The sequence below is a fragment of the Gekko japonicus genome, unplaced genomic scaffold, assembly GCF_001447785.1.
Source record: "Gekko japonicus isolate JY-2015 unplaced genomic scaffold, Gekko_japonicus_V1.1 scaffold800, whole genome shotgun sequence".
NCBI classification, from domain to species: domain Eukaryota; kingdom Metazoa; phylum Chordata; class Lepidosauria; order Squamata; family Gekkonidae; genus Gekko; species Gekko japonicus.
Window position 1 is genome coordinate 727,448 of NW_015164693.1, and position 18,401 is coordinate 745,848.

The window sequence follows — 18,401 nt, forward strand, 5'->3', positions numbered from 1 at the left end:
AGAAGGCCTTGGGAAGTTTTGGCGCCGATTTTGACCAATAGGGAAGAAGAGGGCTGGGGAATAAGAGAACTGGTACAACAGGGAAAGCTTGTTCTTCTTCCCAGGGAACAGAGCCAGAAGGCAGGCTGCTGTGGGGAAAAAAACCCTCATCCTGAGGGAAGGGTGAGTAGTCTAAGGCCACTTGAGATAGTGAGCTAGGGACAGTATATATTTAGACGCGTTAGGGCATTTGATTTCTTTTCTTTTCACCCACTTACTGTTACTATTCTGCACCTTGTTTGTTTGACCTCCTATAAAACAAACTATTTTCATTGTTCACTCTGCCTGGTCCTCATGCCTAGTATTCGGCCAAAAGGGAGGTCTAAAGGCCTGGGAGAGTGCTCTGGGCCTTCTCAGAGAAGCCTGGAACCAGAGTGGTGGCAGCGTCAGGTGACACCCCACCTGAGCCATAACAACCCCCCCCACTCCCATTTAATTTCAAAGGTACTCTAAAACTGGGCTTCTGAACTGTGCTGTGAATGTTCCCCTCACCCCACCACTGAAAAATCCCCCCCCCCCAAACTGAAATATTTCCACTTTACTCCACCGTTACTCCTAACCTGTTTCGACTTCAGAATCTTCCCTTAAGTTTGTGTTTCTATCATGAAGAAGTCACAATATTCACTTAACTGGCTATCAAGGCAAACCCTTCACCAAGCAAAACAGGTATTACAAAACAATGAGATGGCCTTTCACCACTTTGCAATATTTGGGCTGGCTCCAGTTAAAAAAGATTAAGAAGTAATACATGGCAGATTTACAGGATTTCAGTAGCACTGTTCACTCTTATCCCAGGCACTAGCCAGACAGTCTCAGGTGATGGTGTTGCTCTACTCCCAGAAGGTCAACAAAACATCTCTTGTTAAAGGCAGCCTAACCTACCTCACAGTGCTGTTGGGAACATAAAATGGAGAAAAGAATGATGCATACAGCTTTGTGTCCCCATTGGGGAGAAGGGCAGGATACAAATGAAATAAATAGAAAAAATATCTAAATAAGGTAAAAATAGTCCTTCAGCTCTTCAATACTATCGTGTATATATATAGTGAGAGGGAGGGAGGGGTATGCATCTTCAGCATCCTAGATCATTGACTGTAAACAGTGTACATGGGCCCTGATGGGGGTACTCTACAATCATGAGAAGCATTTGGGATTTTAGGCAGCCCCTTCTCCCCACTCACAATAGCCTGTGATAGCCAGCAGAGGCAAGCTGGTTTATACAGCTCACCACACCCCAAGAGTAAAACCTCAAAGCTACACCACTGGACCTTTAAAAAAACAGTGGCGCTCAGCAAATCAGAATCAAACTTAACATTAAGGAGTTGGCTGATGGCCCTCAGGTACAAAAATTTCAGCAAGTGTGTGCCCGAGATCTGCATGCCATATGCATACATCAATAAACCTATATAAATGGCCTCATCTGAAGTGCTGTTTTGACGTCCTAATTTTTTTTAACTTGTGGCTTGACAGTGGGTTAAGAACTGCTGCTCTAGATTCCAATACTCTCCTTGCAGAAGTTAAAAGCAGTAGATTCAATTTCATTCCTTCTTAGCCCTGCCAGAAAGAGAGACCAAGAATCTTTGCCAGCATCCTCAGGCACCCAGCAGAGAGAAGAGATGCAAGAAACAGTCTTACCTTGGACGGAGCCCCTTTCTTTTCCTCCGGAGCAGCTTGCCCATTCTGCAAAGCAAAAGGAGGCTCAGTTACTACTAGCCAGCCAGCCAGCAGCAGATGCTAAACATCAACTTTTCCCATGTATCTTAGTCTTCCATGTCCCCTTCCATAAAACCTACTGAATGCTTCCTCAGCCACTCAAGCCTTTCTTCAAAAGGAAGATGCTCCATCTCGCCTTGCAACATGATATTTTTGCAAAGGCGGGGCAACCAGTGCTGCACACGGAGTTCTGAAGGCAGATAGATACCCCCCGGGTTTACACAACGCAGGCATTCCGGAACACACTGGTGTGCCATGGCAGGACAGACCATGTGCTGCACTGAAATATCTAGAAGGTCCTGAGGGCACTCAGGACACACCCAGAAAGGAGACCATCCACTGCATCTCTCCACAAGTCCCTGCCCTAAGGTCAGGCTCTTTCCAATCAGGAAGCACCGCCCCAGAACAGTGACCATGCAGAAAATCAAGGGGAGGGAGGGAGGGCTCCACGGCTCCTCCAAGAGCAGGTAATTCAAGCAAGTTGTTTGGAGCAACACACAAGTATGCCAGCATTGTGATCCTTGCATTTTAAAAAAATATTTTTTGCACTTTGTGTGCATGTGTGTGGCCTCTGGCAACCCCTACTGGGGCATGGAGGACAGTCAGAGAAGGGGCTTGATAGCCCTGCCTGTAGCCTCCTGGGCCCTGGATTCTCTGGAGGTCTCCCTTCCAAATACTTACCAGGGTTGGCCCTGCTTAGCTTCTGAGATCTGACGAGATTGGGCTTGCCTGGGCTATCCAGGTCAGGGTGATCCTTGCATTTTTTTTTAACATGACAATTGCATTTTTAATTGCCTAAGTTACCAGCCCAAATCATTCCCCTTTAGCTGGGCTGTTATCTGAGGGGTTATCACACCCTTTTGTTACTTCTTTGATGGCTTCTGTCTCACCCAGTTACAGGTTTATTACATTCTTAGCTGAAATAGTTTTCTCTCTCATTTATGACATTGAATGGTATTTTTATCCCCCAGTGGCTACAGTGCTGCTTTTTTTTTTTTTTTTAATCACAGACAGGTTTTGGTTTTTTGACTTTATCATTCAGGGACGGGCTCAGGAGCGGAAAACATGGAAGGTCCCAGGTTCAAGCAACTCCCATTCCAAACTGTCTTTTCTACACTGCAAACAACCAATGCCTCCCCCTCCTTGCAATTTTGTGTATTTGGGCAATCCCACAGCCGGCTTCCTCACACTTACTTGAGGAGATGCTACCTATTCCCTCTCACAGCATGGAAAAGGGAAAGCGCTCACTGCAGGACAGGTTCCAGTTCTCTGCACAAAGAGACTCACGTAGGTCAGTTGACTAAACATTCCTAGGTGTTTCTGTGTCAAGACAATCCTCCCTCCCAATATTTTCCTGGGTCTTGAGGTACTCTTCAGCAACCACAGGTTGTTGGCAAGTTTCCCGTGGAACACCAATGGAGAAGACGATGCCTACCCTAAGAGACCAATGGTCTGAGCTGGTATAAAGCAACTTCACACGTACACCATGGATTATTTTTACCGTTGTTTGCCCCCTTGGGTGGTGGGGGAAGAATAGAGGGTGGGAGTAAAAGGGACAGCAGAGTTCCCCCCTCACTGTCTCACCTCTCTACTGGTACTGGAGAATGCTCAAGCAAATACTGGAGAGCGACCCCTGAGTGGGGGGGCCACAGAGAGCTCCAAGGCCTTTACTGCCCTCAGCCTTTGGGGGGATTTGTGCCCCTCCCTATAACACCCAGGTCCATATATAGACCTGCACATGTCATGAGGCTGCACTGTTGTAACACCAAACGGTGTGTACATTCCACTTCAGCTGTGGCAAGTCACCACCAAAGTGCAAAGTTCTTGCCAGTTTGAAGGAAAGAGTTAACCACAGCACTCCATCATGACTCACCAAGCCTGCCGGGTGTGCCATAGGTAGGGAGTGTGCAGCAGAAGCTGCAGCAAGACCTTGGCAAGAGTTTTATCAGCTGGATTCTTGCCATGCACCTCAGGTACAAAGTCAAGCCAAGGAGAACAGATCTTGCCCATGGGAGTGAGTGTTTTTTTTAAAGCCGTGGACTTCAGCAACTCAAGTCAAACACTCCAGCGACAGACCATCTAAAGCTTGTTATATTTTACTTAATATTTGTTGCCTGGATTCTAAAGGTGATTCAGGGAAGAGATAATCCAGAACACCCTCCCTGCTGCCCAGACAACTCCCTCTTCAGTCAGGGCGTGCCCTGCTGGATGGCCAAATATGAGGTCTGAAGGACCCAGGTAGAGTGAACAGAAAAGCTAATTTACCAAATACTGCAACAACAGATGACACAAGAAAACACCAATGCTCACAGAGCAGATTACAGTTTCACAGGGCAAAACTTCCAGGAAGAGAAACCAGCTAGAAAACAAAGTTCCTTAATGCAACCCTCTTGATTCTTAAAAAGGTAAAGGTTCCCTTGCTCGAAAGCCAGTTGAATCCGACTCTAGGGTTGCGGTGCTCATCTCCGTTTCGAAGCCGAAGAGCCAGCGTTTCCGTGGTCATGTGGCCGGCATGACTAAACACCAAGGCGCACGGAACGCTGTTTCCTTCCCACCGAAGTGGTACCTATTTATCGACTTGCAATTTCTTGCTTTCGAGCTGCTAGGTTGGCAGGAGCTGGAACTAGAGATGGGAGCTCACTCCGTCATGCGGCACCCGGGTCTCGAACTGCTGAACTACCGACCTTCCACAGCCTGCAGTTCAGCGTCTTAACCACTTGAGCCACCACTTTACCACTACTTTAATATCCAGTCTCCTTCAGGCTCCAGAAGCTCCTCACTGCTGCCCAGCTTCAGGGACTGAACACCCTATTCCATGCAGTACTGCTGTTTCCTCCATCCTCCCCCCTCCAATCCTGGGAAATGTAGGCCAGCAGGAAAACTGGAAGCCAGCCCGAGGACTGGGTCTGAGGGAAAAGCTGTCTCGATGACTACAGACTAGGGTTGCCAGACTGTGCATATACTAGTGGGAGCTTGGGAGGGGGGCAAGAACAAAGAGGCAGTGTTGTGTACACAGTAGGGTCACTTCCTGGGAAACAGGAAGTGACATGCCACTCTAGGAATTGCCAGAAACTCTACGGTAAAGCCATAGACACTTCGGCAATTTAGAGAAGTATGTGGTGTCACTTTTGGGGGCAAACTCATAAGTGACATCATGCCACACCAGCATTTTAGGACAGCTCTGCCCCTCAGCCTCCCTCAGGCCTAGGATCATGAAAAGTGGGCTAGGACCTGGGAGACCCAGATTCCAACTTCCATTGGCCAATGAAGCTTGTTGTGGGATAGGGTTATCACGTTCCTGCCATAGGCAGGGGCGGGATTCCTTACTCTAGGGGGGGGGCACCAGTACTCCGGCAGGAGGGAATATTTTTTAGTTGCCACCATGTGACGGACAAACAGCATAACATCACTTCAGGTTTCCTCTGTAAATGACATCATGCCACTGCTCACTTTCCCTGTTGCCCCATCTCCCACTGAGGGACCATGAGTCAATCACTGTCTTAGTCTAATCTATATCACAGTGTTGTTGAGAAGACAAATTGGAGGAAAGACCAACGTATGCCAGCCTGAGCTCCTTCAAAGAAAGGGCAGGAAGACTATGTTAGACAAATATTCAGGTTGAGTAGGGTTACCAATTCTGGGTTGGGGAATTCCTGGGGATTTGGGGGTGAAGCATGGGAAGGGACTTCCAGTGGAGTATAATGAATATAAGAACGCTACTGTATCAGGCCAATGGTATGTCTAGCTCAGCCTCCTGTCTCGCACAGGGGCTAACCTGTTCCTCTGGATGGCCAACAACAGGGCGTAGAGGCTAAAGCCCTCCTTTGAAGTTGCCTCCTGAGGTTTCCTGCCTCTGACTGTGGAGGTTCCCTTTAGCCGCCATGGCTAGCAGCCACTGTTAGACCTATCCTCTACGAATCTGTCCAATCCCCTTTTAAAGCCATCTACAGCCATCAGTAAATCCTCTAGCAGTGTAGTCCACATTTTAATCACTCGTTGTGTAAATAAGTATTTCCTGTCTGTCCTGAATCTACTGCCCATCAGCTTCATTGGATGCCCTTGAGTGTTTGTATTTTGGAAGAGGGAGAAAAAGTTCTGTTTGTCAACTCCCTCCACCCCATGCATAATTTTATAAACCTCTATCATGCTCCCCACTAGTTGTCTCTTTTCAAAACTGAAAAGTCCCAGACTCTTCAGCCTTTCCTCATAGGGAAGGCACTCAGCCCCCCCAACCCTCTTCTTGATTGTCCTCTTTTGTCTTCTTGATTGTCTTCTTGATTGTCCTCTGATTGTACTTTTTCCAGCTTTGCTGTGTCTGTTTTGAGATACAGTGACCAAAACTGGACACAGTATTCCAAATGAGTCTGCACCATAGATTTATACAGGGCCATTATAATACTGGTTACTGCTATGAGGATCCATGGGTTGGTTATGAATGACCATGAATAATTTTATCTCTATTTTAAGTTTATGACCATTTATCAGTGTGCTTTCTGATGTGTAAGGTAAAGGTTCCCTTGCTCGAAAGCCAGTCGAATCCGACTCTAGGGTTGCGGTGCTCATCTCCATTTCAAAGCCGAAGAGCCAGCGCTGTCCGAAGACATTTCCATGGTCATGTGGCCGGCATGACTAAACACCAAGGCACACGAAACGCTGTTACCTTCCCACTGAAGTGGTACCTATTTATCTCCTTGCAATTTCTTGCTTTCGAGCTGCTAGGTTGGCAGGAGCTGGAACTAGAGACGGGAGCTCACTCCGTCATGCGGCACAGTCGGGTCTCGAACTGCTGAACTACTAACCTTCCACAGCCTGCAGTCCAGCGTCTTAGCTACTTGAGCCACCGCAGCTTCTGATGTGTATATTTATGCTAACTGGCTATGCAGTATTTTAGACTGTTTAGTATTTGTAACAAATGCCTAATAAAGGTTCTTTCATGAATGAAAATCCAGGTGGGTAGCCATGTTGGTCTGAAGCAGCAGGACGAAGTTTCAGTCCAGGTGCACCTTTAAGACGAACAAAGTTTTATACAAAGCGTAAGCTTTCGTGTGCAAAGTACACTTCTTCAGAAAAATTGGAATGAAATCTCCTCAAGGGCTATTTACAGGAAAAAGAGGGTGGGGGCAGCTGCTAGGAAAGGCCATGCTCACATCTCTTCATTAACTCTTGCATTTATATGCTAATCTGCTACCATCCATTGCTCTTACTGACCACCTGATCCAATTTCGGCTCTGCATATGCATCTTGGCTCTGAGAGGTCCCTCCTAACGGCTGCCTCCACACTCCTCCCCCACCCCCGTTACTATCCCTTAAGGAGATTTCATTCCAATTTGTCTGAAGAAGTTTGTTTTGCACACAAAAGCTTACACTATGAATAAAACTCTGCTGGTCTTAAAGGTGCACCTGGACTCAAACTTTGTTCTAATAAAGGTTCTGTGATGATGATAATATTGGCTATTTTATTTTCAGTCCCTTTGCTAATAACCCCAATATTTGTTGTTGTTCAGTCGCACAGTCGAGTCCGACTCTTTGCGATCCCATGGACAAGATCACGCCAGGCCCTCCTGTCTTCCGCCGTCCTCTGAAGTTGGCTCAATTTCATGTTCGTTGCATCTATGACACTGTCCAACCATTTCATCCTTTGCCGTCCCCGTCTTCTTTGACCTTCAATCTTTCCCAGCATCAAGGTCTTCTCCAGTGAGTTTGCCCCCTTGGGTGGTGGGGGAAGAATATAGAGCTTGCCTTTTTTCACTGCAGCAGCACACTGGGTTGACCCTTTCATTGAGCTATCTACTATGACCCCAAAATCTCGTTTTCCCTCTCAGAGTCAGCAAGTTCAAAGCCCAGTAGCATGTACTTGAAGCTGGGGTGTTCCAGTGTGCATCGCCTTGCACTTCCCAACACTGAATTTCATCTGCCATGTTGTTGCCCACTCACCCAATTTATGGAGATCCTTCTGGAGCTCTTCACAGTCATCCTTGGGTTTTACTATCCTGAATAATTCTGCATGTCATCTGCAAATTTGTGTCATCTGCAAACTTGGCCACTACAGTGCTCACCCCTAGTTCCAGATCATTTATGAACAAATTAAACCGTGCTGGCCCCAATCCTTGTGTGATGCCGTTGCTCACTTTCCTCCACTGTGGGAACTCTCCATAATGCCAGAGATCATCCTTCAAAGCAGTCAGTTGTAATTCCAGAACTCCAGGTTCTACCTGAAGGTTAGCAACTCTTACCATTAGGGCTGGTCACACACTCAGGAATAGGCCAAGGCATTTTGGTGGCCAGAGAACAAAATCCAAATAGCACCCCAGTTTAACATACACTCACCAATTTGCACAGAATGCAAACTACAGAGTAGCTCATGTAGCTCCTATTCGTCTGAGTGGAGCTTGTGCAAGAGGCGTTCCCCTTCTTGAGTATGCCCCTCCTCCCACCCATAACCACCCCTAAACCCAACAAAGGTGGCCATCTCACCTAGCCTCACAACAGGGCAATGTGGCAACCAGAATGTGTACGATACATCTAGAGATCTGTGCAATGTTCACGGTCATACAAAGATGCCTCACCATGCTGCACACTTGAGCCAGCCCTCATATATAACTCAGGAGAAAGCCAGTGTGGTATAATGACTGTTCAAATCCACATGCATCCTTGAAGCTTACTGAGCCTTTCTTCATCACTGTCTGCCTGACCTACCTCACAGGGCTGTGATGAGGATACAATGGAAAGGAGGGAGTCAAGAACTGTGTGCACCAACCTGACCGTTACAGAAGACCGCCAGGGCCAGAAGAGCATACCACTTCCCCACCCTGGGAATCAGCAAGAATAACCAGGGTTGCCGGGAAGAGGGTGACTAGCAGGACAAAAATGTAGGACTCTTCCATCACTTTACAAGCCTAAGCAAGTCATGTATTTACTTGCTTACAATGCTGGATCCATGTGGTTAGAGAAGACAGCAGAAGAATCTCAGCACCCCCAGTAGAATAAAACCACATTTTGACAGGCTGGCATTATGGCAGTTAACCGAAATGACAATTAAAGCAAGTCCTTGGAGAAAGGAGCATTATTTCTGGAGACTGCTCCGTAAGTCGTCTTTGAGGACCATTAAAGCAGGGGGAGAGAAGGGTTGAAGTCATTACCTTTTGAGATTTGCTTCAGCTGCAAGTTACGCATGCTAATTCAGAGCTTGAGGAGAAAGCTGATATGCCCCCCCAACAGGCCCCTGTGCATACCTACAGATGGTCTATTTCCCTAAATCTTTCCCCACTCAGTGGACATTGCCAGTTACTACACCAGGCTTTGATAGTTACATAACACCCCACCTAAGGCTGTCTTTCGGACAATGTCTATCTGGAAACAACCTGCTTCTCAAATCCCTTTAATGCCACAAAATCCTCTATGCAGGCATGATTGGCATGGAACCCATGGCAGGCCCTGAAGCCAAATGCAGAGGAGACACAAGCCTTTGATCACAGGAAATAAGAAGGCGGGTCATTACTGCTATTAAGAATTGCCCGTTTATCTGCCCCTCTAACCTTCGGACAGGTGAGACCCACTGTAAGAAGGAGGAAGTGCTATAATAAAAAACAGGGAGGGGTTTTGGGAATCTGTCTCACAAAGGGTGGCATTTTTCACTGGCTCAAGCCATTTGGCTGTATTTTGCATGCAGATGGGTCTCTGGTTCATTCCTCAATGTCTCCAATTAAAAGGATCAAGTGGCAGGTGTTGTGAAAGGCCTTTACATGAGATCCTGGAGAGCCATTACAAGTCAGAGCAGATGTGACCATGACAGACTAAGCATCTGACTCTGTATAAGACAGCTTTATGAGGCCTTCCGCCTCCTTAAGCTGGGGAAAAGTGTCATCGATTACTGAATGTATCCAAAGGATCCAACCCACACAGAAACAGCTACCCCAAGCAACAGATCTTGGGTCCTTCACTGGGAAATTCTCCTGCACGAGCATTAACAAACTGAATGGGAGATAGCCATGCTAATGAATATGTGGCATGCTAATGAATGAGGTTATGATCAGTCTTCCCTCTAAGCTGAGTTAGTGTGAGCCAGCTCACAGTTTTTTAGCCTCCAGCTCACAGATTTTGGTCTTAGCTCAGGAAGGAGGGCTCCGGAGCAAACTAATTTATGCAGTAGCCAAATGGCTCGCTCACAACTTTAATGCCAGTAGCTCACAAAGTAGAATTTTTGCTCACAAGACTCCCACAGCTTAGAGGGAGCATTGGTTATGATGTGAGCACACTTCAGGGGTCCCCCTCGCTGCATTCAGACACTTCAACAAACTCATTTGTAGACTGCTTTGAACAAACGCCAAACAGTGGTCTTCAAGGACATCACAAGCAACATTTTGTTGAGTAGCACTACCCTTCACAGCTGGCCGGCCACAAAGATGGCCATGAATGGGAGACACCCATCCTGTTCAATGGCAAGAGAGAGACACACAAGAAGAAGAAGAAGAGATTGGATATATACCCCGCCCTTCACTTGGAGTCTCAGAGCGGCTTGCAAACTCCTTTCCCTTCCCCTCCCCACAACAGACACCCTGTGAGGTGGGTGGGGCTGAGAGAACTCTGACACAAACGGCTCTTTTTCAAGGACAGCTGTGCCAGAGCTTGTGACTGACCCAAGGTCACATCAGCAGGTGCAAGTGGAGGAATGGGGAATCAAACCCGGTTCTCCCAGATTAGAGTCGGCACACTTAACCACTACACCAAACTGGCTCTACAAGCGGTAGACATTGGGGGGGGGGGGGTTTCTAAAAAAATGCCACAGTGTTTTGTTCTGGCTCTGCTTACAGGCTGCTGTTAAAGCTTCTTGGGGTGGGAGAGAAACCAAGCCCTTCACTAAAAGAAAACAAACCCTCTGCAACTTCAAACATTAGTTATTTATTATATCAGTGGCCTTTAAGTGGAAGTTGAGAGCTCCTCAGTGTGGGCTAAGAACTTCACAGCTCTGTGATTGTGTGTGTGTCTATATAATTGAAGAGAATTAGTCACATTTTGTTTAGGAGAAACAAGTAGAAGCCAGTTTCCCTATTGTCCAAATTTCCACTTCACGTACTATTGAACCAACTTGCCTAAATGGGCCACTTACCAGTAGAGAACACTGAAGAAGTATTAAATAAAGAGCATGAAGATCGTGTATTTCGTGAAAAGCAAATCCCAGCTTGAAATAAGCCTGGGGTTGGCTCTGTAATTTTTTACATTAGCTACACTGCTGTTGTATTAGCATAATAATCATGCATCAGCCTAACTTGAACACTGCTTGCTGTTCAGGAACAAAACTCATTCAATTTCTTCCTTTCTGTGGCTTCTCTGTCATCTTTATCAATATGTAAATCAAGTCTTTGGACAGAGCAGAACTCAAATTAAGGAGAAAATGAGACATTGGGAAACACACACAGCTCAAATCCTCCCCCCCCCCCAAAAGACCTCAGGATTCCCATGTAGCCAATTAGTCTTGCTTATGTATACTCCTTTGAATTTCTTAGAAAACACTGCTGTAGCTGAATACCCACCCTAGGATGTTGCCACTGGCTGACTCCTGCTGCTGCCAGTGTGCAAGCCCACATGCCCGCACAGCAATTAATGTTCAAGTAGGAATTCATTACTGCTGGAAATTCTAGTACAGGATTTTGAGTGTGCATTCCTTTCCAGGCTCAATTCAAAGCACTGGTCCCTACAGTCAAAGCCCAAAATGGTCTGGAACCAGCACATGCCAGAACCAGTGTTCCCTCTAAGCTGAGTTAGTGTGAGCTAGCTCACAGTTTTTTAGCCTCCGGCTCACACATTTCTGTCTCCACTCAGGAAGGATGGCTCCAGAACAAACTAATTTATGCAGTAGCCAAATTACCTGCTCACAACTTTAATGCCAGGAGCTCACAAAGTAGAGTTTTTGCTCACATGACTCTATAGCTTAGAGGGAACATTGGCCAGAACGGCCTTCTCCCATATAAGCCTTCTGTTGGGTGATAGTGAGATATTGAAAAAAATGGTATTTAGCAGACATAAGATAGTCCAGCAGAGCCTGAGTAAAATAATTCAGACTGAGAGTCCATGTGTGATTAAAATATAAAGTTTTTACGAAATTCTAGCATGGGAAAGGTAACTGGGATGAAAATAACAACAGAGCTAAATCGGCTACATCCTTACTCTACAAAGACAAAACTAGAAGAGAGAGATTATGGCTGCTCTTCTTCTTCTTCAGAGCACCAAACAAAGACGGGAAGAGAAGCCATAAAATGGTGCTACACCTTGACACTTTAGTCTCAATCAAGTTCCTAGATCAGGGAGAAAATTCCCGGGCTTCCTACAGCTAAAGAACATTGGTTACATGAGAAACATGTGACTTCCTGGGAGTAACATAAACAAACATTTAACCCCAGATACACTGAGTATTTTCAACTTGTAATACCCAACACCTTCCCAAATTTTAAGGTGGTCATCGAAAGCCTGGGTGCCCTTTCCTCCAGAAAACCCACAAAGCTGGCTCCAAGCAGAGAGTGAGGGCCATTTCTGTTGTGGCCCCTTGCCTTGGTTAACCTCCTCACTTGGTGCCAACTCCATTTGTTTCTTGGAGCCAACCCAAAGCTCACTTATTTACACAAGCTTTCTATCAAGCTGCTGGTTTTCAGCTGCTCTTCCTCTACCAATCAAAACACAGCATTCTAAGGCCTCGCCTCAACTGACCTTTCCTTTGCTGTCTTTAAGATAAACTGAGAGCATTAAAAGTTAGTCTATGGTTTATAATGTGGTTCACCATATGCTTGTTCAAAAAGCTCAGCCTATTAAAAACCAGCATATCAGGTAAAGAGTAAAATCAAGTTTCCAAGGAGAAGGCAAACCCCACTCAGCCTGTTGCTTTTTTACAAGCAAGGGGTGGCTCAAGTGGTTAAGACGCTGAACTGCAGGCTGTGGAAGGTCAGTCGTTCAGCAGTTCGAGACCCGAGTGTGCCGCATGACAGAGTGAGCTCCCGTCTCTAGTTCCAGCTCCTGCCAACCTAGCAGTTCGAAAGCAAGACATTGCAAGTAGATAAATAGGTACTACTTCGGTGGGAAGGTAACAGCGTTCCATGCACCTCGGTGTTTAGTCATGCCGGCCACATGACCACAGAAATGTCTTCGGACAGCGCTGGCTCTTCGGCTTTGAAACGGAGATGAGCACCGCAACCCTAGAGTCGGATTCGACTGGCTTTCAAGCAAGGGAACCTTTACCTTTACCTTTTACTAACAAGCCAGGGTACATTCAAACAAACTACTGCTCTCCCCCGCCCCCCCACAATTGATGTCTGAATGTCACATGAAAGGCTGCATTACATGATTCTTCCAAGTGCACATTTCAGCACCAAATGCCCTTTTCAGTAACTGCATCCACCCTCTTTTCTAAGGGCAACCATAGAATTTCTAGCATCTGGCATCAAAGGGACCATAGCAGACTGTGTATGCTTGTGTACCTACCAACTAGAAGGGACAACTGAGAAACGAAGGCATCAAGGAGGCTGCACGCCAAATTGTTCATGTGGGCGTTTACTTAACACAGTGAAGTACCTGGGAAGCAGTCTGCACTGGCTTTAAAGCATCTTTAGAGTACAGCACTGGCTAAACGAACAGGAGATGGCGTCGGCTGTCTGAGAAGCTCCAATTTAAGGAACAGGCTGCAAGAGCAGAAGACTGATGTTTTCTGTGTGTCAAAACACGACCCGAACATATTACAAAACAGAGTCGTATGACATCTCTTTGCCAGGAGTATTTCTGAAATAAGGAACAGTTTTTTGAAAGATGTCAGAGGTGGTGAAATTCAAGGGAGATAAAAGGAAAATGGCATCGGGGAACATGGATATGCAGAGAAAATCCCTACTGGGCTGGATCCTGTAGATCCATTCTATGAACTGTGGCAATTTCTACTGACTCAAGAAGCCTTCCCTCGCTCTCCAAGCCTCTGATGCCTGCTATTTTAGAACAAAAGCACAGGATCTATTCCACTGACAGTATATACTCCCTTGCCAAACAGAAAGCTGCATGGGCAGCATTGCCCCAAAATACATGAAAGGTGATATAGTATAAAAATGTGGGATACTTTAAGCACACAAATGGGGAAAGCTTTTTCCTTTTTTTGCTGAGCAGCCTGATGTGGCTGCTCTTCTGCTCCATGTAGCTTACAAGGGTGTGAACCATGTAGAACCAGGAGCTATTATCCTTAAAGACAGAGAGGAAAGAAACACATACCCCAAGGGTGACTAGTTTCAAAAATTAAATCACTGACACTTGTATAGCTTGGGAAATACAAACACCTTTTGGAAACACAACTGCAATCACAATATGTCTGCCCTATGAGTCAGACACCAGAGGTTTGAGAAAACCATCTTAAGGCTTTCATGACAAGGACCACAGGGCAATTTATATAACTGACATTCCTGACTACAGTTGCTATCCCCCCCCCCGCAACCCCCAGTCTGGCGCCTGGAAGTAAACACATAATAGGTAGAAAATCAAAATGCTGTGCATTCCTTAGTACTAATGGGGGAGCACTGCTTGTTCGTTTTTCCCTGCCAAGCAACGGTGAAGGGGGACAGAAGCTTTGCCCCCCTCAGCTGAGAGGCACCAGGGGAGGGGAGGCCTTCTCCCTCAGTTCTCCTAAGTCCACAATGAACACCCCTGGACTAAATATGAGAGCTCACAATGGGGAAGGAGGGAGGGAATATGTGCCTGCCCAGAAGACAACTCGATGAACCACAGTTACAGGTAAGTGCGACACTGTTTTCACTTCAGTGTGCAGTCCCACATTGGGAGACTATAAAGCTACTCGCCAAAGAGGTGGGGGTGACGCTCTCACTGGAAGAGAGAATGCAATACTGCCTTGCCAACCGAAGTCTCCATTCTAGTGATTGACCTCTACAGCATAACGTTTGACAACCATGTCTGAACAAGACCACGTCACTGCTCTGCAAATGTCTGCAGCAGGCACCGGAAGCCACCTATGCTCTGCTAGAGTAGGCTCAGATCATCAGCAGACATGGCTGCCTGACTTAATCGTAGCTCCATTTGACGGCCTTCATGATCCACCTAGAAATGGCCTGGGAAGAAGCTGCCCTGCCTTTCGAGGGGGCTGAGTAACACATAAATAAGCATACAGATTTTCTAAAGGGTTTGTGTCGGATGTGGCAATCGGAGGGGCCATTTTGCAAACGGGGGAGGATGGCCAATTGCACCCCTTAGCGTATGTGTCAAAAACGTTCAGTGCAACCGAGCATAATTGGGCTGTGTGGGATAAAGAGGCTAAAGACTTGCATTAACTACGTGGCGGCATTGGCTGGAGGCGGCGCGTGTGCCATTTGAAGTATGGACGAATCACAAAAACCTGGAAGCTTTGTGCGCCCCTCACCATATCTTAATGCCAAACAGTTACGGTGGGCAGAGTTATTCTCCAAGTTTCGGTTTACGCTCCACCACTTTCCGGGCAAAGCGAACTCCCTTGCTGATGCCCCCTCGCACCTCCCGCAACACGCCAGCCAACAGGAGGAGGTCATCGACACCATGTTCACCCCCTCTCAATTGGGAAGGGAGATGACGACGTGGGCCCAAGCGAACAGGGGGGTGACGTGGGCCTACCACCTGGAAACCAACGGCCAAACGGAGAGGGTCAATCAGGTGGTAGAACAATTCCTTCACTGCTTTACAAATTATCAACAAGATGATTGGGTGAACTTGGTGCCCTACACTGAATACAGCCACAGTACTGCAGTGCACAGCTCCATTGGGATGTCTCCGTTCAAGGCTTTGCACGGGTACGAGGGAAACCCCCTCCCCATGACCCCCAGCCCGGTTGCCCCTCCAGGTGACATGAACACCTAGTGGAAAGGCTTGGACGAGCAATGGAGCCTCATTCAAAAAACTTTGGACAAGGCTAAGCAGGCTTACAAAAATTATGCTGACTGGGGGAGGGCGCCAGTATGGGACATGCAGGTGGGGGACACGGTCTACCTGTCCACCAAACACCTCAAAGGCCTCCAACCTCGCCGGAAATTGGGGTGGAAGTATGTGGGGCCGTTCAAGGCGCTGCGCAAAATCAATGAGATGACTGTTGAACTTGACCTCCATAAGCCGCTAAAAAATATACACCCCATCTTTCGTTTCAGCTTGCTGAAGCTGGACCCCGACCCGAACAAATGGAGACCACGCCCACCACTTCCTCTGACAGTGAATGGTGAATTGCATCATGAAGTGGCTGAAATCCTGGGCTCCAAAGTAAAGAGAGGGACCGTGTTCTATCTGATCCAATGGAAGGACTTTGGTCCGGAGCATGAGTGGGTCCAAGCTTGTCATGTCAAAGCCCCTAAGCTTATTCATGTCTTTCACTGCCTGTAACCTGATAAGCCGGGGGGAGGGTGATCTTCGGGGGGCAGGATGTCAGGGAGCTGACATATAGGGAGGAGGAGGGGAGTGACCACTGCCTGGTATTTTAACTTTCAGTTCTTACTGCCTGATAGTACTCTGTTATCTCTGTATTTTATGTGCCTGACCTTGAGTTGTAACACGTTCCCTGAGAACTATCTCGTTACTTCTGGCGGGCTCCTCCTAATACCTTGATTGGCTATGCTCCATCAAGGTACCCCTTTGAACCCAGTATATCTCCCATCCCCGCACCTTTTCCGTTACTCTTAACACAGATCCTGGAATGTAGATGTTCTGCCAATACTGTACCAATAAACTACACTTCTGAAGAAGAGAGTTGTTGGATCTGATTGTTGCAGGAGTCTGACACTTAGAAGTTGCCCAAACAGTAAAACGCCTCCATTTTCTAGCATACAAGGCCATAATCGAAGGTTTTCTGGCATTTAGGAGAACTCGACTGACATTCAGAAAACCTTAGTTCAGGGGGTTCAGTGGACAGGCTATCAGGTGTAAGTTGCGTACCTCATAGTGGAGTGCCAAACCCTAGTGCAATAGGTTCAGGACTGCAGGGAAGTGCATGAATCTCGCCTGGGAAGCCAAAATGAGAGTCTGGAACAAGGTTTGCTTTAGTCAGAAGGGGGTTACTAGTATATACCAGTTTCGCTCTGCCTGAATCTCGGCTAATACCCTAGGGATTAGAGGAAACGGAGGGAAGGCGTAGAACAGGGTGCCCTCCCACCTGAGTTGAAACAAGTCCCCTATTGACCAGAGATCGCTCCCTACCCTGGAGCAAAATATTTTGGCCTTGGCACTGCTTCTCGTGGTGAACAGGTCCACAGAAGGAGTCCCCCAGTAAGCAAAAACTGGTATGAGGTGATCTGGCTTGATGGACCACTCGTGATCCAAGTTGCTCATTCTGCTGAGACCATCGGCCCTGGTGTTCTCAGCCTTGGGACCTAAGGTGTGCCACGACCACAGCCATGCACATTGTGAACACCCACAGAGCCAAGGCAAACACAAAGGGGAGTACAGTGTATCGGTCTATCATGCCCAGGAATTTAAAACACAGATATTTTCAGTGGGCTGGGTGTATACCCAGGTGAAAGTACGCATCCTTTAACCTTGGGGAGGTTGAAATGCTCTGTGTTGAGGATACTGCAGGGTGTGCTGTATGGCTGAGATGACTGGTAGTGGCCGCAGGGATGGTACTGATGCTTCAAGAAGGACCTCTGATGGTATGCGGCAGAGGGGTTCACTGAGATGCCAAAAGAACAGGACCTTATGATGTGTTTCTACTGGGAGGGCGGTAGAGCAAAGCCACATGTCATGGACCAACCAGTGGCCACCTCCTGCTCCTTGGAGGAATCAGAAGAATCAGGCCCCACACTGATGGAACCCCTACCTGAGCAGCTGGGTCCAGCAGCAGACCCAATGGGGGAAGCATCAGGAAGCAAGAACAGCTGCTGCTGACCAAAAGGGACCCCATCTGATAGGTTGCACTCTGACAGCCACTAGCCCAGCTGGCACACCAAGTAGCATGGTAAGGAAAACCTTTGCCCCGGTGGTGTAAAGCAGGATTAAATTTCTGAATAAACCAATTCTGGAGAGGCCACATCCTGAGGCAAGCATGTGGGACATGGAGGGGCCATTAAGGCCTAGTCACTCTTGAAAGGCTGACTGATGATGTTGCTTGGAAACATGGCAGACCACAGCCCTTATACGAGCCACTCTACACTCAGGGAGAAAAGTCCTCTCTGCAGTGGCATCTAGAAGGGAACATACACAGGAGGCTTGCGTGCAGGTACTGGATTAGACTTGCCAACGTTAACCATCAGGCCGAAACTTTAGAGTCTTGAGAATCATAGAGACATGTTGAAGGAGGAGCTCTCTGGATGGGACAGTGATCAACTAGTCATCAAGGTACAGCAGACCCAATGGGAGAAGCCTCAGGAAGCGAGAATACTTTCCAGTCACGGCCAGGCTGCTCAGTCTTCCAGGAGGAGATGCCACAGAGGCTGGTGTTTCCATCTCCACCGGTCTCTCCTGAACCAGCCAAGTGTAGAAGGAGAAGAGAGCGCTTGACAGCTCTAGAGAGAAGACAAGGCGCTCACCTGATTGCTCAGCAATACTCAGTGTTAATTCCTGGAGTAGAGTCCTTACAGGACCAGGACTCACAGGCTGATAGGGAAACAGTAAAGACCTGCACCTGTAGGAAGGGGAACACAACTGTAACGGGTGACATCTGG

General features: G+C 47.3%; 1 protein-coding gene across 1 annotated transcript in view; it reads right to left on the minus strand.

Moving 5' to 3' along the window:
* RPS6KA1 (ribosomal protein S6 kinase, 90kDa, polypeptide 1) overlaps nt 1-18,401 on the minus strand; it is a 142,973-nt gene that overhangs the window by 111,271 nt on the left and 13,301 nt on the right. Inside the window, exon 2 of the mRNA XM_015409435.1 lies at nt 1,675-1,719. Within this exon, the coding sequence (XP_015264921.1) occupies nt 1,675-1,719 (45 nt within the window). The remainder of the gene's footprint in view (nt 1-1,674; nt 1,720-18,401) is intronic.